The following is a 20,955-nucleotide window of genomic DNA, read 5'->3' as shown; positions in this document are numbered from 1 at the left end:
TGCTTTGTTTCCTTACCTTTCTTATGGCTCCAGCTTACTTTAAAATGTAACTATTGAGAAATAACTTGAAGGGAGGGGTGTGCATGTGCATTTAAACCAGTTTCCAGTCTACATACTAAGATAGATTGTCATCACCACACTGCATTGTTTTGGAATCATTTACCAATTGGTATTACAAACTAAGTGAAAGTTCAAAATGCAGGTAAACTCATGTCAGGTTTTATAAACTGTAACTTTCATCAAAGCAAAGTCTTCCTTGCTGTGAAATTAGTGCATTATGTATAATGGGACCTATTGAATTGATGTCATCATGTTCTGTAAATTACCTGTTCATTTACATGATGAATATAAATCAACCTTTCTTTAGGAACATAGTTCAAATGCATGAGCAAAATTAAGTAAAAAAGAATTATTTAAATCAGCCTCTTATTTGGGGTTTTTAGGCACGATTGTATAAAAATTACATAATCATTATTTAAATAGGCTCAGACTGATCATTGTTATCTTTGTGGCTCAGGCTGATCACTGTCACCTTTGTGGCCTGCCACTAATTTAGCTTCTGGGTTAATATCTGAACACGTCTTACTCTGAGTCTCTCTAAACTGGTATGATGATTACACCATGCATGCTTTGCCTAAAGGGATACAGTGTAGACATGCACCCATTCTGTCTTCCAGTTACCTCCTCAATCCTTGCTAGCCAGTGTTTGCCAGATTTAAGAAATGGCTAATATTTAATAAAGAGCTCAGGAGTCCATTCCTGTGTGATAGCAGAAATTCACATTAGGGGTTAGAGTCAGGATATCTTTTGGGTTTTTTTTTTTTTTTTTTTTTTTAATATTTTAAACTGGGATTCATGTTCCGGCTATTCTTTATATATATATGTAAGGAATATATATATACACACACACATATATATATTTTTTTTTTACATCTAAGCTTCAATATGAGTCAGTCTCTAATGTATGGCCAGAGCTGTATAGATCAGTGGTGGGGATTGTAAGTAACTGTTGAGGTTTTGGGAGTGTCTCTGCTGTTGTCATTTGATGTTATGTGGAAACTGACATAGATAAATTTTAATATTTAACTGTTTACCATCTCCTTTTACCAGTCTCAAACGACTCCTGCAGCACTTCACGCTGCCCCCAAACCTAACAAAACCCCAAAAACAAAAAAACCCCACAAAACTCAACCTCCAAAACCTGAGGTAACCTCCATCTTCGTGTGGCATCCAGATACTCCTTGACTCTGAGGTGCTGCACCCCAGTTCAGACTTACAGCACCCTCTGCTGTTCTGACCTAAGGGCTCTTCCAAGAAGGAGACTGACACTTGTTTCAAGTTGTCTTTTCAAATGGAGAAACTTCAGCTGGTTATCGTGAGGCGGTGTGAACTTTTGTTTTCATTTGTGACTAAGCCCTGCTTTATGGAGGTGAAACTAGAATCTTTATCTTAATGGAAGAAATATTGCTCCACTCTCTCCTCAATTTCTTTGTCAAGATAATTTTACTAACAGAATCAATACAGGAAAGTAGTTTAATTACATTGGCACAGTTCCCATTTGTGATTAACCTTAGTATAACTTAGCGATAGTTTAAGTAGGTAAGTAGTCATAAAGAAACAGAACTGGAACTACCCTTCAGGGTCACAGAGCCCACTCCCCTACTGTTGCAAGTAATCAGGTCATATAGTCCCCTTCATAACAAATTTATCAAAGACCATTTTAAAAAGTGCTACATTTCTCACTCACCAGCTGTCCTAGAATTTCTCTCTGGTTAAAAATCTTGTCGTTCTTTTCAATATTAAATGAGCATGTGTGTCAATGTCATTTTGTCAAAATAGCTTTTTGTAGTTAAACTGATTCAAACCTTTAATGCATGGAAACATTTTCAAAAGGAGAAGCTGCATCCACTTACAATATACTTAAGTAGGCAAGTGCTAAAGTAGTGTCTGCTAATGTGACCTGCTGAATACTTTTTGTATCTTTCTGTCATGATGCTTATTTTAACTCAGATCCTCTATGTAATGTTAACGATACTTCCTCGGCATTGTGCACAGCACTGGATTCCCAACACATTAGGAACCTATTTAATCATCCAGTGTGAGAAGTAGGTTGAGAAATGTATTTATGGTTCTTTGTGGGCTTTTCCATTTTCTTCGCCCTGATTGTTTCATCTCAGAAATGAGTGTATCCCAAATAAAGAAGTTGCAGCTTTCAGTGAAGCACAAGCTGGCTTGATAAGCCTGTAATAATTGACCTTGATGAGATGATTTTTTTTCCTGCTAGAGATACTGTGATTGAAGCTGGTTTTCCTTGTCTGAGTCTTTCAATATTTGGGATTTGTTTTTTGCATTCACTGATGTCAAGTCAAATTAAATGTATGCTTATTAAAAATATACTGAGTCATTTTGATTTATTAAAGTGACACTGAAGTACCACCAGTTAGAAATTACAACTCCCAAAACTTTTGGTTAAGCTCTTCAGAAAGTGCCTTAAGCTTGACTTATTGCAAAACACTCCCAAGGCTTAGAGCCTTCAAAGTTCTTTCACTAAAAGTTCAAATAAACAGCAAATAGTTTGCAGTACACCTTTGCTTGGCTCCATGTTACCTCAAAATAAGCAAGGACAAGATCCAGGTTAGTAGGCTCCTTATGGAGAAACCTCTGTTGCTAACCTTACCTTGAAAATCCAGAGATGAACATGTGAATGTTTTGAACAGTGTAATGCATGAAAAATGGTCTTGGACAGGAATATTTCAGCCCATGTAAAGGCCAAAGCATCTTTAAGCTAGAAAATTACCAGCAACGTAAATGGATTGGAAAAGAATAGCAAATTTAAACAGAAATGCAGTATTCTACAGAAGTTTAAGTTGTTTGGCTTTTAAAAATTTTTTAATTTTGATTTCCATATAACTTTAAATGTACCATACACAATCTTGTTTCTGTTTCTTTTTCTTCTTCTTTTTCTTTGCTTTTGTTATACTTTGTTTTCTTCTCCTCCTTGTACCAGGCTTTTGCATTATGGTGGCAGACGAAGTGACTGGTTATAATAAGAGTCTGCTCCACTCCTCCCAGTTTTCCTCGGAGAGAGGCACTCACTGTTTGCTGTAATTGTTGATTTAATGCCTGGGAAGAATGAGGTTTTTTGGACCACTTCCTCATCACTCTCTCGCTAAGGGAGCCTGCGTCATTGAGAAATGTTTAACCTTCTGGCCCTGAAGTGGGACTGGAAACTTTGCTGCAAAATCTAGAAGCTAAAACTAGATCTTGCAAATGTTATTTATGCGAACTACTCTTTCCTTTGATTTAATTAGGACAGGAGATTGCAGAACTTCTTTTAGAGTTTTGAGTAGCTTATAATTTGGAGAGTAAGCAGGAGAGAAAAATTAATTCCTGAGAGAAGAATGGTGAGTAACTGGTTTAGGGAAGGAAGAAAGAAGAGTTTGGGGTAGAAGATGGAAAAGTGTGGGAAGACTGTGTGGGGAAAGGCTGTCCTAAGATTGTAATCCTGGCATTGTCAAATGCTTACGTAGCTCTCTCTAATCTTTATAAGGAGGCTGGCTGTGCATAATTTAATTCATATAGCACAATGCTTTCCAGATGCTGATAGCAGAAGCGCATCCTGAAAAAGCATTGTAGAATAGGAGCTTTCAGACTTAACCTCAAAGCATGAGTTGCTTGTGGAGAACCAGGGGCCTAAACTGTGGTGGGAGCTCTTATTTCCAGAGGTTTGATGTATTAACAGACAGTGCCTCTCCCTGCAAACTTTGGTATGACTACTATATGTCTGATTTTCCCAGACTGTCCACTTTTTTCCTTCCCCCTCCTCCCTGCTCTGGACCATGGGGGTTTTCCTAAGACTTGCACAGAATTTCCAGATGTCTGGCTGCCCTGCTGGAACTACGCTCCATTAACTGAGAGGGCAAGAAGACATTCAGAAATCCCAGATGTTTCTGCAACATAATCATAATAAATCTGATATATCTTGAAAATGTTGTGCTTTTGCAACTTAAGTATATAGTGTGCTTGTAGTACAAAGACGAATCCTGACATGTCCACAGAGTGTTGGATTTATTGTACATGTTCTGGCAATCTACGCAGCATTTGCTTGTGTGTTTATCTTCAAGATATTCCAAACTGAAATGTGGCAGCTCTGTCTCCTGGGGTCCAATCACTTTGCAGTAAAGAGGTTGAAACTAAAATGAAGCAGCTTGATTCAAGGGTGAAATAACAGGAGACAGTTTGAACCAACCCAATGGTTTGTCATGATCAATGGAAGGGAGGAGAAGGGGCTGTACTTTGCTAAAAAGTTTTCTGCTGGATGACTGAGCTGAATTAACTTGCTGAACTTCCATGTGAAACCTACAGCCATCAAAAGAAGGAATGCTGAGAAGTGAAACAAGATGCTAGATTATTTCATCCAGCTAGGGTAACATCGCTCAAACTACTGAATAGTGAAACTGAGGAAGGTAGAAAAACAATTTCAACTATGAAATCAACTATGGTAGAATGAGAAAACTGTTGACCACTAGATCATGATATCAGTAAATGGTGATAGTGTCTGGGCAGTACGTCTAGGAGAGAAAAAAAGGCAGCAAGGAAGAATATATAATGAAGAAATGTATGAAATTAGAAGTGGCTGATTTTTTTTGGAGAATATTAAAATGTGTATTTCCCCAGTATGAAGTTTTCCATGTTAGAATTTTGTTTGGTTTTACTCAGAGGTTGCTAGATATCTATTAATGGACAAGCAAGCCACTGGAAAAAGGGTGGTTACTTACCTATTACAGAATGGTTGAGGTTGGAATGGATCTCTGGAAGTCAACTTTTCCAACCCCTCTGCTTAATCAGAGCCACTTAGAGCCAGTTGTCTAGGGCTGTGTTCAGACAGCTTTGAGTATCTCCAAGGATGGAGACTCCACAATCTCTTTGGGCAACCTGTGCCAGTGCCTAGTCATCCTCTGTTGTGGTTTAACCCCAGCCAGCAGCTAAGCACCACACAGCCGCTTGCTCACTAGCGCAAGCAGGCAGGTGTTCTGCCATCTCCAGGAAAGCAGGGCTCCATCACACGTAGTTGTTACTTGGGAAGACAAAAGCCATGATTCTGAATATCCCCTCTCCTTCCTTCTTCCCTCAACTTTATATGCTGTGCATGACACCATATGATATGGAATATCCCTTTGGTCAGTTGGGGTCAGCTGTCCCAACTGTGTCTTCTCACAACTTCTTGTGCACTCCCAGCCTACTCATTAGCAGAGTAATATGAAGAGCAGAAAAGGCCTTGCCTCTGTGTAAGTACTGCTTAGCAATAACAAAAACATCCCTCCGTTATCAACACTGTGTCCAGCCCAAATCCAAAACATAGCCCCATAGTAGGTTCTATGAAGAAAATTAACTCTATTCCAGCCAAAACCAGCACACCCTCACAGTAAAAATGTTTCCTGGTGTTCAGAGGGGACCTCCTGTGCTTCAGTTTGTGCCCATTGCCTCTGATCCTGTCACTGGGCACTTGGAGCCTGTGTCCATCTTATTTGTATCCTCCCTTCAGCTATTTTTATACATTGATAACATCCCCACAAGCCTTCTCCAGGCTGAACAGTCCTAGCTCTCTCAGCCTCTTCTCATATAAAAGATGAGCCTGTGCCCTCATGGTCTTCATGGCTCTTTGTGCTACTCTCACCAGTATGTTCATGTCTGCTTTGTACTGGGGAGCCCAGAAACGGACCTAGCACGCCAGGTGCAGCCTCACCAGTATTGAGCAGAGGAGAAGCATCACCTCATCACCTCCCTTGGTCTTGCTGGGAACATTTCTCCTAATGCAGCTGAGGATACCTTCCTTAGCCGCCTTTGTCCCAGGGGCACACTGCTGACTCACATTCAACTTGGTGTCCACCAGGATCCTGGGGCCCTCTTCTGCAAAGCTGCTTTCCACTCACGCAGCCCCCAGCATGTGATGTTGCACCCTCTGGGCCTGGCCATTTGGACAATTTTCAGTCTACCTCACAGTCTCTTCATCCAGCTCATATTTCCATCAGCTTCTTTATGAGGATCTTATAGGAGATAGTGTCAAAAGCCTCACTAAATCAGGGTGGACAGTATCTGCTGCTCTCCTCTCATCTACGTATGTGTCTCTCCACATTGTAGTTGATACCTAAAGACAGTTTTGCCCAGTAGCTGTCTTGCTCAGGCAAAAATATTTTCTGATAGGAGACAATTCTGATTTTATAGTAAATTCTGGACTGACTGTAGCATAGTTGCCAAAAGTAAGCATATGGCAATGTCTATAATGTTAAAATTGTTTTTGTTCAAAAGATTTGTTTGTAAGTGACTTCTGTTCAGCCAACTGTTAGGTGTATGGGGAGTGAGCAGCCAAGTCCTGTCAGATCATAAGAGCTGGCAGGCATATGACCGCCATATCTTTTTCAGTTGCATGTTTGTCTATCTAATTAGATCAGCAACCTGTTTGCTTTTCTGTAGTCCCACTTTAATGGTCCTTCTCTTGTGTCTGGATTCATAAAATAGATTCAGTAGCCAAGAAAGGGTGCTAGGATTTCTAATTCCATTTCTGACACACAGACTCTGTGTTATATATAAATCTCTCTACTTGCTTTAACCTAGTTTATCAAAGCAAAGGGGTTTTAATAGAATTGAATTGTTTTGAATCAATAAATGTGCGGTTCTGACTGATGAGCTCTTGTAGCTCATACCGACGTGACAAAAGATCTTAGAGGGGTGTCAGGCAGTTCTTTGGTCACTAGCTTTCTTTTAAAGCAGAAAGATAGTGACCAAAGAGACTTCTCTGCATATTGTTTCAGGTGAGCTCACAGATTTATGAGGAGGGAAGCAGAACAGAAAGCTGAGGCCCGAATCAGAACGTAATGTTCCAAGTACATTAGAGTTATAAGCACTTCAGCTACATGCCTTTCAATGCGTTTAAGCCAGTTGGGGATTAAAACTCCTCAGATTTGGCAGGTTTTGCTGGGGCAACAGAAGAGGATAAACCCTCCCCATTACTTGCCTTTTCTTTTTGCTTTCGTAGCTGGGATTAGTAGAACTCTTGGATATGAGATAAAATTTGTTTTAGAAGTAATCATGCTCCTTGCAAAGGAGGCCTGTGTCTTTGTTTCCCCCAATCCCCTTTTTTTGGGTAACCACATAGGTCAGATCAAACCACATGCAGTATTTTATTGTGCTTTCCCTACCTCTAAAATCTTTTCTGCCTTAAACTTCTGACAGTGATGGTATTATCACAGGCGCTTAAAAAAATAGCAGTCTCACTTGCGTGGAAAGGTCTTTGGTGCAGAGGTTTGTTACATGGCTATATGGAGACTAAGTTTAGAGTATAAAGCTACAGTGTTACGTGTTGTAGCAATTCCGTGTGCATGTGAATTTACACTGAGGTACCAAGCAGTTAAAGCGAGGTAGCTCACCCTGGTTTTCACTGAAAGGAGCTCTAGTCTTTATGGCTCTGTCTGTGCAAAATATCTGTTTCTTGCTTAAGCCTGGGTTTTGGTGAGCTTTTTTTCCATCCAGACATGGTTCTTTTCAAATGCCTAGAAAATAGGATTTATCATGAACTTAGATCATTTTAGGTCAATTCAGGTTGTTTGGGGAAAACACTACGATTTGGTCTGGTTCCTATAAGTATTGTGACCAAATCTAGAGGTACAAATGATGTATGAACTGGGAGGAGTTGTACATTTCATACCAAGAGTATGTCTTCTGTTATAACTTTGAACAGCTTCAAAGAAAATAAACCTTTGGTTTGGTTAACGCAGAATACAGTTTACTTCCAGATATAGTCTATGGAGAAGGAATGGTAGTACTGTCAAAGCTGCACCTTCCTGAAGTGATAGGCAAGTGAGTCCCACGAAGGAAGTGAATCCCATGAAGGTATTAGAGGACTCTTTCCACCATAGCATAACCAGGATATTTTTCCTGCTAATCAAAAGCTGAATAAGTTAGTGTCATGCAGGTAAAAACTATCCCAAATCCAACCTCTCCTGTGCTTTATGTTGCATTTAAGGTCTGAAATGTCTGCACTTATGGAGGGGGGGATGAGTACACACTAGATCCTTGAAGCCCTTTCCAGAATCAGTGCAGTCCATTCCATGAGCTTAAATGGTTGTTTTCCTTGACATTGTCTCAGGCTTATTTTATGTTGTAGCTAAAGATTAAAACTCAAACACGCTATACCTTTTTATATTGAAAACATAAATTCAGTTGTTGAAGCTACCATGAAAGCTTGAGATTGGCATCTATCCAGGGAGTAGTTGAGTTTCAGCACTAAATGAGGAGTTTGAGCATTTGACATTGGAGGTGATTTACAGACCTTTGGCAATGCAAGAACTGAATTTTGCATTCCAAAGATGCAATTATTTCCTGTCTCAAATAATCCTGACAATAGCTGGTTTTTGCCATGCGGCGAGATGAGCGTCTATGACAATGGAAAAAGAGACCACCACTTTCAGTGGCAGCTAAACACAGAATTGGCCTAGAAGCTGCATACAACTTCCCTCTCCTACTTGGCCTCATCCAAGCCTCTATTACTACCTGACCGTGACAAAGTACTTGAACCACTTTTAAAGAGAAATTAACAGTCAAAAAACCCCCACATCTAAAATTATTGACATTGGCTACTAACATTAAATGAATGGATGCTTTATGGTCTTTTTAGAATTACACCTCCATTAATGCAGTTGAGAAGCAGTCTTCTGCAACCATAAAGAGTAAATAGAGATTTTACTAAAAATCTAGATTTTGGGATTGCAATTTTGTATCAGATTAACCAAGGATAATTGTCATATTGTACCTCAACAATGTTGTTATTGTCCATATAACTGATGTATTTGGAGAAGCAGCAGAAGCTTTCTGGGCAAAAGTCACAATCCTGTACTGAGGGTTTACTTAGTAGCTCTTCTGCTAGTATGACCTGAGAAGAAAATGAAGGGTTTGCTAATCCTTTCACAAGCAGTGCATGAACATTGAGTGCAGCCTGGCTGTTTCCTCTCTTGCTTAGGTAGTTTAGAAATAGACTTCATTTTCAAGTGTTTGCAGGTAGCACCTTTGTACTGCAGGAGGGTTTGATAGAGACGAAACCTTTTATTGCCAGAAGCTGAAAAGATGTGGGAGGGAGAAGCGTGGGATATCTTTGCTCCACAACCACAGGAATTAATGATGTAACTTCTCAGACTCTTAGACGTGCCTTAGCATGAGGGGAAGGGTTTCTTTCTCCTGTCTTTTCCCAATTATCCCCTTCTAAAAAGAAATGGATGTTTTAAGACAAATTCAGATTGCCTCCTTTTCCACTCTGCTCTGCTCACTACCCGACTTGGTCTGGCCAGAACTTCCTCTTTTTCGGCACTCTTGAAAGCAAAGCCAAATGTATTGGGTTTTGCTGTTTTCACTTGTTCATAATGGTTTAAATTGAAGGCCTGGAATATCTGCAAGAGGAAATGTTTTGAAAAGTCTGTTCTCTTGCTTATTCTTCACTGGACATAGTATATACTTACTTACATGTCAGTCTTCCTGCACTTCTGAATGTTCCTGCCTGTGTGCGATTGTGGTAGCGGGGAAATGCACATCTGCATGTGTTGGAGCACATCTGCCTACCCCCGCAGACAGTAAAGTTTTTTGGGGTGCATGTGGGTGAATTAGCAGACCTAACTGTAGGTGGGAAAGCTGATAAGATTCAAATTGTTGCATCTTGGGTGGCTCTCTCTGGCTTGAAGCCTTTGACTTTTTTTATAACAGGTAAGCTATGGCTCTTAGGTAAGAGCAGGGAACTGTTACTCTTACTTCCTTTGGTCTTAAGCAATTATTTTAGAGCAAAATGGTTAATAGCTGAACGAAATGAATATATGGGAATTCTGTTGCAATTCCAGCTGGAGCAGCTCTCAGTTAAGCCCCTCCACTGGAGATACCCGCTCCACATATGACATGTCATACTTGATGTGTGAGCTCTCACTGTGAAGCTTGTTGGCTTAGCAAAGGTAATGTGAGCTAATCTTTCTAACTTTGCACTGGAACAGAGTGAGAGCATTCATACAACCAACAACTGGGGGCTCAGCAGGGGATGGTAACTTGACGAAGGGCTAGTAATTTTGAACTATAAAGAGGTATGCAACAGTCTTTGCATCTAAACAGAATTTATCAAGCAAAATGGTAAAAATAACAAAATGTATTGGGGTATGTGTTTTTAACTTACTTGCTTGTTTTTCTTGGGCTTATATGCACAGTGGGCTGCAGTTGTTCGGACATAAAACTTCCTTCTCTTAATTCCTCTGCTTTCCTCCTGCCCTCTTCTGTTGTGGGCAGAGTCCTTCCACTACATTAGCCAGAGAAATCCACCTACTTTTATCTTGGATTTCTTATCTTGGATGGAAACCTCTTAATAGGCAACACTGTTTTGTAGTCAAGGGGTGTATGTGCAGCTTCCTAGAGGACAGCATTGACAGAACTGTTGCCAGTGGTTTGCAAAAGCAAATCCAACTCAGAAAAACCCCAACCTAAAACTAAAAGGTGAATTTAATCAACTTGTCTTCGAAAGCTGCATCGCTTTCTTTGACGTGTTCTGAGCGGGTGTACTCCCATGTAGTAATGCTAGGAGCATCTGCTGCATAATGCTTTTTTTTTTTCTCGTATGATCCCAATTAGGAAGACTTCTGGAGTATTGCCGTCTCTTTATCTCCCAGCTTCCCCAGTACCACAGGTCCTGAAAGGGTAGAGGAGGAGAAGAGGCTGAACCATAAGTGAACCAATATCTCTGCTTCTCTTCCTCTTTCTCCTTCCCCTCATCTGCCCTTGTAGCAATATTGCTGTAGTCTTTTTGCAGGCAATCTTTGGTCAACAACACTGACCAAGTGAGTTCTTGGTTTGGGGAGGGGAGAGGTGGGAAAAGCAAAGGTTTTGGCTTCCTTCTTCTGCCTCTCCTTCCTCCTCAGGTCTGCAGAGCCTGGAAGAGAGGCAGGGCTGAGTGACTCGGAAGAGGGGTATGGGACATCACGGCTACTGTCTCTCCACACCTCACTTATAACGTTGACTTGCCTTGCTGGTTGGAAACTGCTTATCTGCAGAGTTAATCAAATGCAGATCAGCATTGCATTCCTGGGGCTGAACTGATTCTTCTTGTGTGTTTTGCAGATATGGATCGTGGATTTCATGTGCGTGTTTTCAGGGAAAGGCAAACTGACATCTTGGCTGAATCCCAAGGAATGGGGTGGGTGTCAGAGTTTATAGATGTGCTGGGGGTTGAGTTGGCTCTAGCTGCTGTGTAAAGTTCGCTCTGGCAGCTGAAAGATGCAGAGAGAAGCACTTTCAGAATTAGAGACAGTGAGGTAATGAGAAAGTGACATAGGAAAGGAAGTGCTGGGGGGGAGGGGAGGGCTCAAAACGCGCCTTGACATCATCTGATAGGTTTTCCAGCCTGTGCAGCAGCTATTTTTGTGCTTCCAACTCACAGTATTTACAGCTCAATGACAGCCAACTTGCCAAAAGTGGGGGTGGTGGTATATCCCAGAGTGGGTTGGGGGACTGAAGAGCAGCTCAGAAGCTACGGCAAAGGTCCAGCTTCCCAGGCATCCCCGTTGCTGTTGCTTTTTTTTACATCTGCATGGTGGTTTACCTTTGGCTACCTGTCATGTCTAGGAGTTTTCTGAATGCTGACTGGCAGAGCTAGCTGTCATCAGCTAGTTGAAGAGATAAGGGTAAGAGTAAAGTTCAGGCTCTTCCTGAGAACTGGAGAACCAAGAATGCACAGTGCTCCCAGCTTGGAGTTTCTACCTCTTCCTGAAGGTCACTGTTGGTGGGAGGCAGGATCCTGGGAATATCCAAAGTAAACTCACATTACATATAATATGATCCTTAGCTGAGAAAAAGTAAGCGACACAAGTGTCAGTGTGAAGTCTGTATTTATTTTGAAGTATAAAATGGAGTCATAAGACATCGAAGGTTTACAGCGGTGTCAGTGCAGCATTCTGTTATTTTTCCAGCTTTTGTCTGCTTGCTAGAAATATCAGAAACAGATCTTAAATATAGTGGGTTCATATTTCTTCCTGAGGGTTCATTTGGCTTAAACCTCGACTGAGATCTTTCTCATGTTGTCAGAGTGAGCATATATTCCAGCTATTTGCCATTTTTTAGCAGTACATTGTTTATATTTCATCACTTCACTGTGTGCATGTAGATCCTTGCAGGCATTGTGTCATCTGGGAATATTATTATTGGGGGAAGAAAGACACAGAACCTGAATTGAGCTGCAGGGAGGACTGGAGGTGGAAGGAGGAAAAACATACACATTGTAAGTTGGTGTGGGATGTTTTAAGCACATTTTCTATCTGCTCATTAATTTGAATTTAAAGAATACATTTTTTGGGGGGGGGGATAAAACTAGTGATGTAATTCTGTGTTACAAAACATTAGCTGAGTTGATCCAAAGTCTAGCCTATGTCAAGACTTCTCTCCCTTTTCAGCTGTGTTCACCAGCCACCAGCTATGGTGCTCATCACACCTGTTGGTATTGGTGTTTAGTAGGTTGAACTGGCTCATTAAGTTACCACATAAATGTCAGAATTGGTATTAAGGAGGATAAGAGAGAACTCCGTGGCTGGGAGAAGGGCAGGAGAAGGTGAACTAGGAGTGATCCTTTTGGTGGAACAAAGCTTTAAGCTGTAGCACCTTGCAGTTCTGATGCTAACTTTGCACAGGCAAATTTTTGTATGCTCCTGGAATATAAAGGTCAAATACCTACAGCAGGGTTTTAGAACTTATGCTGGAGGTGGCTCACTCTTCCATATTTCTCTTCTAGCACAGAGTGGGAATTTGAAAATGCTGCTGCTTATATGCTGCCTTGGTTTTTGAGGATAGAAAAATAAGAGAAGTTAATGAATTCATTCACATTAGTTCAAAATAGTTGACAAGTAATGAAAACTGACATTAAAATACAAGCATTGCATTCTCTGTGCACCAGGCCTCAGAACCACCAGCAGCATCTGCACACCTGCTGTTTCCTTTTATTTCTGTATGAGGGTATAAGTAGTAATGCAGCATCTTAAGGACAAATATATTCCCACAGTCTGTATCTCATTTCATGCTTGAAAGTCAGAGGATATAAGACTCAATAGATGTCTCATGGATAGATAAGAAATACAGGGCCTGATGTTTTCCAAACCAGAAATCTGTGGCAAATGTGTAGGTCCTGTTGGTAAAGGTGATCTTTCTGCCAGCAGCACTGTCGCCAATTCCAGGGTGAATGTTGTGCAAGACTGGAATGTTGGACAATGCATTGATGTGGGTTGATCCTATTTTCTGGAGTGGTTAAGCATCTGAAACTGTTGTTGGAAATCCTACCTCTGCTGTGAAGCAGACTTTCCCATCTACGCTGCTGATTTCCAAAGTGTTAAAGTTACTCATGAGGCCTCACTCCTTACAGTGCATTGATATTTCTGTCCATGTGATCACTGATCAGACTTTCAGATCTCTTACCAGTACATCAGGATCGAACAAAACAAATTAAACTTTAGTTTAACTTTTTGATGCTCATCAACATCTGGCAGTAGTGTCAGTGTTTCATACAAGACAGGTTTCTCTTGGTCTTTACTCATTTATCAGAATCCATTTTTTTGCAAGGAGGTATTCCGCAAGTGCTTGCTTGTCTCTTGAAGATATCGTCCAACCTGGGCCCCGTGGAGTTTGTCTTCATACAGCATGGAGGACATTATCCTAGTCCTTTTTGGAGTGTTCTGGCCCAACTTTTTTGGTTTTAGATAATTGCTCCTTCTTTCAGACACTAGAAAACACTGTAGGACAAATTTAATGCCGTAGGACAAAATTTTAGAATATCTTACTCAGCAAATGAAAGAGAGAGAGGATCAAATCTTCATCAAGTTGGAATTGTCAATTATAGCAGCAGAGGATTGGTTATATGATCAAATTGCCCAACTGGCAGTATATTTCATGTATTATTAGTTACTTGGTGCCTCTTTCAGGTTGGCAAAATAACAGTAGTCTTTGACCTCTGTAGCTGAATCTTGTCGTTTCCACCATCCAGATGGTGCGTTGCTTGCCAGAAAAAAGCAGGATTCAGTCTGGCACAGGATAGTTGTTCTTTAGTCGTTGTGGTAATTGTGGGACCTGTCTGCACAGAGTATCAGGTCTGATCCAGTGTGCAGTTCTGTGTTGCTGCTGAAAGGGGAGACCTGGACAGTGTGTTTCTTTCTCTTCTCCTTCATCCTGGCTTTAGCACTCTTGTGGTCTGCCAGGTCAGCTTCCCAAGGCAGCTCTCTACAGTCGCAACTGCTAATGCTCACACAAAAACGAGCTCGTCTATTTATGCGGTAATTTGACCTTATTGGCCAAAGTTCATTGTGAAACTGAACCTTTACCTGACTTTTACAAATCCTAAATTTAAGCTTGAGAGTTTGTGTTGAGTATATGTTGGTAATTTAGGAATAATGGCATTACAGAGCTTGTCACCAAAGGTATTTTTTTACTCGCAGGAACTTTAGAGTTTGGATTCTTTCCTGAGTGAAGGTTGAACATGTCAAAGTAAGAAGAGTACTGTTGAAGGTACTCAGAAATGTCACTTGTGCCATCTAGCATCATTATTTAGTAAACATGTAAAATTCTGTATGTTATTTTTTAGTTTTTAACTTAAACACGTTAGATTGTTTTGTTCCACTAGTACAGCTTATGGCAGAGTTGAAGTCATGCTCTTAAAATTTGGTTGAACACTACTTTTCTTAGATATTAGCTTCATTATTAAAGACTTTTTTCCTTGTGGTTGTTATGCCAGCCTTGCTTTGTAAAATGACTTGGATGCCTCTCAAACTATTTGGAGATGAGAAACTTTTGTCTTCGCTGAGGACAGGGTCAGGGGCAGAAGATGAAACGGAGACTGTTCCTAGACTGTTTAGGGTATTCACCTCTTTATTTTTGTAATGTCCGTGTGACTATCTTTGCTTCAGGCTTGCAGGATGACAAAAATTTCTATTAATTTTTTTTTTCTGGAAAGATACCAGAATACATTTTTTCAGGTATGTGTATTCATCGAGCAACTCTTTTATTTTTGCATTTTTATGATACATGCTTAGTGACATTAAAACCCAACAAAGCCACCAACTGTACTGGTGAGAGTATCTCCTGGCTGTTGCTCGGGTGGAACATGCCATTTTCCCTGGCCACTTCCAATTCCAGTACAGTGCTGGGCAGTATATATGACCAGTTTGCCAAACCTATGGCATCTGTTCATGATGCATATTAAATAAGCTCTACATGAGACAAATGCCGCCATGCAAGTACAGATTTTGAAGTTGTAGTGCTTGTAGTAGGGGGTTATTGATTGGGAGCTGCTGATTATCTTCAGGTAGGTGTTTCTACTAGATTGGGAGAAAGGATTTAAGGGAAGAAAATGCAAGAATGTTTGCTTGTACAGAAGTAGCCTGCTGTTACCTGTATGTATTCTCAGAGCAAATGCATCTAAGAACTCTGTTTCCCAGGTTATTAGTTTAATTTTCTCCACAGCTAAAATGCTATTTCCTGTTCAAACAGGAAGGAGAAAAAGCAGCGTGGCTTCTGCACCAGGGGTGGTGGTGTTCTCCTAGCTGTGTGTACGGCGTGCTTACAGTTGGGAGGTGAAGGGGGAGAGAGGGTAGTGCTCAATCACATGGTATTGCCTGTCTGGCAGGTGTCTGTAGTGTGAGTAGAGAAACCAACTGTTCACTATTTTGGGTAAATGAGGTTGGCTCTTACTGCAAGTGGCCCCACAAAGGAGCCCACACATCTGTTGATAAGCACTGCTCTGCATACTGGGATCCTGAATGCTTATAGCCGCTTGCTGAAACAGTGGAGTTTCTGACTGAGCTTTGAGGTAGTAGGAAGAAAAGTTCTGCCAAGAGCCTTGCTGATTTTAATCTTTAGATGTTGGCTGTCAGGATTTGTCTGTGCCTCAAGTACCTCTCTGTTCCTATGCAAGCACAGCCTTGGAATCTAGCAGCAAACTGATTTTTTCTGGTCCACTCTACCACTTGGTGCAGTGACCGAAACCTGGTAGAGAGGGATTGTGGTAAGGGTTTCTTGTGAGGATTAAGCACCCCTTCCACTAGCCTGGGACGCCTCCTGTGTTACAGCATCTGCCTTCAGGTCCAGGGATTTCCTCTAATATGTTGGATAAAGCCAAGACGCTGCAGCCTGCCTATGTCGGGATTGTGCCTCTTGCAGAGACTGTGTCAAAGCAAGGGAAGAGCTATTCAAGCACATATCAAGATTCATACCACAGCTTACGAGAAGGTTAGCAGGCTCTGCTTTCTTTGTTGTAGACACTGTAATTGGTTTGTGGTTTATTTGTTTGCATATTGAACCTGCCTGCTTTTTCTTTTCTGGGCAGTAGTCCAGATTATGGGTTTCCCACTGACTCCTGTGACCTGTTGTCCCTGAGGGCGCTCATAACCATGTCACTGGGCAAGGTTGGAGCTCTGTATGTAGTGACTTGCAGTGCCTGGACCTTGGGACAATTCCACTTGCATTTGGAAGTTTTCATTTCAGATTTTAAATTTCTTCCTTTCCTCTATGTCTATAGGGCTCTTGTGAGCAATGTTTTAAGGCTGTTTTATTAAAGGTGTAACGGCTTGTTCTGGAGCGGCAGCTCTGCCTTGAAGGAGATAGAATATCATGTTTTAAGTTTCAGTGTGGTGGTGTTTGGAGAATGTGAAAGGAGTGGGGTGTATATATGTAAATGTGATTCTGTTTTAGATAATGGTATTCTCCTGCAGATACGTGTGATTTTTAATGGGGGTTTGACAATTCTGAAAGATTATATAGATAGTTAGAGGTCAGATTTAAGGGAGTGATATCTATGAGGAAAGAAGATCTGGAGGGATTGAAAAAGAGGAGATGAAAACAGACAGTGGTCCATTCATAGTGTGCAGCATAATAAATAGCAACAAACAGGAACCTGGAAAAGATTACAGAGCAGAATGGCAGAACGTAACAAGATGGCAATGGCAAACATAACAAGATTCATATTTTGTCAGAAACACTGGGTCCATCTAGCTACAGGTGAAATTTGAATGGAAACTTGCAGGAGTGAACCAGGATCTTCAGCTCAGTGGCCTCAGAAATGAAGTGATGCACAATTTCAACTCCAAGTACTGTGATCTGAAAGGAGCGGAAAATGACTTTCAGTGACATTTTGGACAGAAAAGTAAAGAGTGATAGGAGTTGAGGACAGAAAGCCACATAAAATAAGGCCATGTTTGTTGTGGAAAGATGGCCAGTGTGTGGAAAATGATTGCATTTAAAGGATTTTTCTCTCATGTGCAGCTCCAGGCCTGCTGAGGCTGCCAAACAAAACTGTTAAGTTTCTACCCGCTACTGTCACTCCCCCTACCAAACCTCTTTAATATACATCAAGCATTAGTTTGTTATTAGATTTTTAAAATACACTTGCCTTTTTTATTTGGGTTTTTTTTTAATTGGAATGCTGTTTGTTGAACAAATATGGAAAAGGAAAAGAAAACTGAAGTCACAGTCCTCAAAGTCAAGTTCGGGAGTTATAAATCCGTTGGTATAGGCAGAATTCCCAGATTACTTTGCTCTGGAGGCAAAGAACTGCAGCACATCAATCTTCAGAAGAAAAAACCAAACCAAAATAAAAAAAGTCAGAACTTGCAGCTGTCTTGTATTTGCAAGGCATTGATTTTCACAGAAGGTGAGCACTCTGCATTTGGATGTGCCAGGCTACATCTTTCATCCAGTCACTACAGTCACTATCCACAGACTCTACAGTGGGATAACGTGTAGAACTACAAAGATGCAATTCTGTCATACTTTCATTAATATAAAAAATGTTTGTGGCTGTCTCAAGTTGAAGTGAATTAAGGTAATTGAATTCTTGTATAATTCTGCATATTGAAAAGGCTGTGTTGACTCTGCAAAGTCTAGCAATATCATCAGCCTACCCCATGTCTAATGCGTGATACTCTAATATCATATGTGATGAGGAAAGTGGCTTTATACCAGCTGCCAAATGGAAGGTAGGGAGGAGAAATAGATGCTTCCAGCTTCTTTCATTTCAGAAGAGAAAACAATAACCCTTTAGCTTTGCTCTATTCAAGTCTCCTGCAGTCTTGGGATGCCTGTTGTGTTTATGCTGTAGCATGCACTGTGTTTTCCAGAGCCAAATCTTACAGGCACTGGAGAAGCAGATGCACTCATGCGTAAACCCTTACGAAAGCTCTGCAAGTCCAGAATTAGCGTTGAGCTGAAACTATGATGGTTGTAGTACCCTAAAAATGGGACGGCTTAGTTTTGTTATCACCCAGGACAGAAAATTAATGCATTTCTCTTCCTCACTCTTTACCACATACAGGTGAATGGGTGCCAGTCTGCTTTCTCCTCTTAGTAAAGTCAGGCAAATAAGAAGTGTTTGTATTACACTGACAGTGCTCGTACCTTAATGAATCTCATGTGAAGCAGCTATCTGGAACAGACTTTGTCTTATTTCCTTGCCTCTAGAAAACAGATGGCCTCCTAAATCTGATTTATTTCATTTTTTTTGAATTGGGACTTGACATTGAAGTTTGGAAACTGGTGATCTTTTCCACACGTAAATGGATTTGACATGGGGAAGTCAAAAAACATATGCTTGTATTTTTAAAAGTATGTGTTGGGGCAGTTATTTGTAAAATTCCTAGAATTCAGGAATCCATAAACATGTTTTCTATTCAAGAATGCCTTGGAATGATTTAGTTTTCAAATACCAGAACCCAGTTTGCAGTTTCTAGACCAGTTAACACAACAGTATGATAGCCCCTCATAAGAGATAGAAAGAGAGAATTGCAGAAAGCTACTTAAGAACCAATTAGCATTCATGTAAGTCTAGCTTAGAATTAAGTACTTCCACAAGTAAATTTCAACAGTAAATTCCAACTTTTCCACCTCTGTCCTTCATTCATTGCTCTTAAATGAAAAACTTTTTTTTCAGGCAAGTCTTCTCTTCAGAAATGTTCAGTGTGACTTGGGGGTGGCACTGAAACTCACCTGTCTTTTTCCAAGATTTGTGTCTCAGAGGCCAGACACACGAACAAGTTCCTGCATGCCATCTGATCTGCTGTAGCTGTATGCACATTTTTGGTCCACAGCAAATGTGAGGTAATTTGAGTTAGCTTAGCCTTTGATTAAACTATTAATATCTGTTCAGTACTTTGAAGAGATCAAGAGTCATGCAAGTGCTTGTTAACATACTGCTTTCTTCATGAGTGACCTAGACCTTATTGTCACAAACGCCACTGACCAGTTAGAGCTGGTCAGTGGCAGTTCCTCTTCCAGTAGAGGGCAGAAGAACCTGCACGAGTAGACTTGGAAGCTTTCCACACCAAGGAGATCCCCATCAAGAGGGCAGCCCCTGCCTCTGAGGCATCTCCACAGGAACATAGGGTGACCTTTTCCTGGAAAGGTTGATCTGTGTCTTCCTACTTCAGAGTGGACCTGAAGATACTGTGGGAGATGTCAAAACAGTGTCTCATGCAAATGCATGGTTAAGGTGCGTCAGAAAACTGTCACAAAATGTAACAGGCACATCTCTGAATTATGGCCAGATACGTCCCACGATTCTGAATTATTTATATAAATAGTGCTCTGATATGGAAAGACATAAAAAACGTGTTGAAAGTATGGGGAGCCACTCTGCTGGCATTTCCTGTGGCAAATCTAGGGGCACACCAGACATACATAGTTAGACTCCCTTTAGCCTCATGCTGCAACTAGTCCTTGCAGATGTGTAGCACAGTGAATGTGACTATGCTTAAAAGTTAGGAGGTGCCATGAAGGTGCCATGATAATGATATATTAACGTGAGGTGGATCAAAGTTGGCAGTAAGATGGCAATTTAAATTTAGTTTTGCTTAATTCCCAGTATGCCTCGTTTGACTGTGAAAAGTAGAGGTGTTTCAGGGTATTTGCTAACTTTATGACATGAGTGGGAAGCTTAGGGAAAGGGTTAACACTGAAAGACCAGGGCTTTTATAAGTCAGTCCTTATCAGTGGAAAGAGAGTCATAGCATTATCCCTGGAGTTGAATTCACATATTTTTTTTGGTCCTGCTGCCCTAATGTGTTTTTGGGTTTTTAGATATGACATGTTTTCCCTCTTGGAGTTTACTGAACTATTCCTGTCAGTGTAATGATCCCCAGCTGTTGCTTTAGCTATTTTCATGCTGGGAATGGGAGGAGGAGGAGGAGGAGGAAGAGAGGGACAGAGAAAGGCTAGCTTGTTTACCACACTGTGATCTACTTCATTTGTCAAAACCCGGCTACTATAATACTTTCTTTAGCACAAAGTAATGCAAAAAGGAAAGAGTTGTGCATTCGGACCTGCAAGAGCAAGAAGGTGTAAGGACTCAACACATACAGAAAACAAAAAGAATAGAAACTGGGTGTGGTATGATGAGTACAGCTGTCAATAGCATTTATGCAGGCAATGCTTTGAACTAGTAATGATACCAAGTAAAATCTGCAGTAAGTACTTTCCTGTCCTGTCAACTGAATTTCTTTCACAGTTGAACTGAGCTTCATGTTCAATGGCAGTGGCACTGGGGTAGTGGTAATGCTAGCAACTGGGAAACATATTAGTAAAGTTTGGAAAAACTTGTGTGGCTTTTTACTTATTCATTATTTGATAATTAGCAGCTGTTTATTTTTTTTAGAAGAAAATATCTGTATTTATACTTTTAAACAGCAAATGACTGATGTTTCCCGGGAACTGTTGAAAAGCAGATGCCTTTTTGAAAACAGAACTATGATGCTTAAGCTCAGATTGCCTGTTTTGCATCCAGAAACAACTTCTGCAGTTAACATGCTTGTTCAAAGTCTTTGCCAGACAGATGTCACCGTGACTCTCTTGCCTAAAGATAAGGGTCAGTGACAGTTGTGGTTTGTGCTCACGTTTTTGGATCCACATCAGGTT

General features: G+C 40.8%; 1 protein-coding gene across 2 annotated transcripts in view; it reads left to right on the top strand.

Annotated features, from left to right (window-relative positions):
• MRTFA (myocardin related transcription factor A) overlaps positions 1-20,955 on the top strand; it is a 98,199-nt gene that overhangs the window by 33,713 nt on the left and 43,531 nt on the right. The window contains exon 1 of one of the 2 annotated variants that reach the window (XM_030478350.1): positions 14,905-16,281. The exons of the other annotated variant lie outside the window; for it this stretch is intronic. Within the exon in view, the coding sequence (XP_030334210.1) occupies positions 16,155-16,281 (127 nt within the window). The 5' untranslated portion in view covers positions 14,905-16,154. Of the gene's footprint in view, positions 1-14,904; positions 16,282-20,955 lie in introns of those variants that run through there. 2 annotated transcript variants of the gene reach the window in all.

This window comes from Strigops habroptila, chromosome 3 (genome assembly GCF_004027225.2).
Source record: "Strigops habroptila isolate Jane chromosome 3, bStrHab1.2.pri, whole genome shotgun sequence".
NCBI lineage: Eukaryota > Metazoa > Chordata > Aves > Psittaciformes > Psittacidae > Strigops > Strigops habroptila.
Note: the sequence above shows the minus strand (reverse complement) of the source record. Positions and strands in the feature narration are given on the sequence as shown.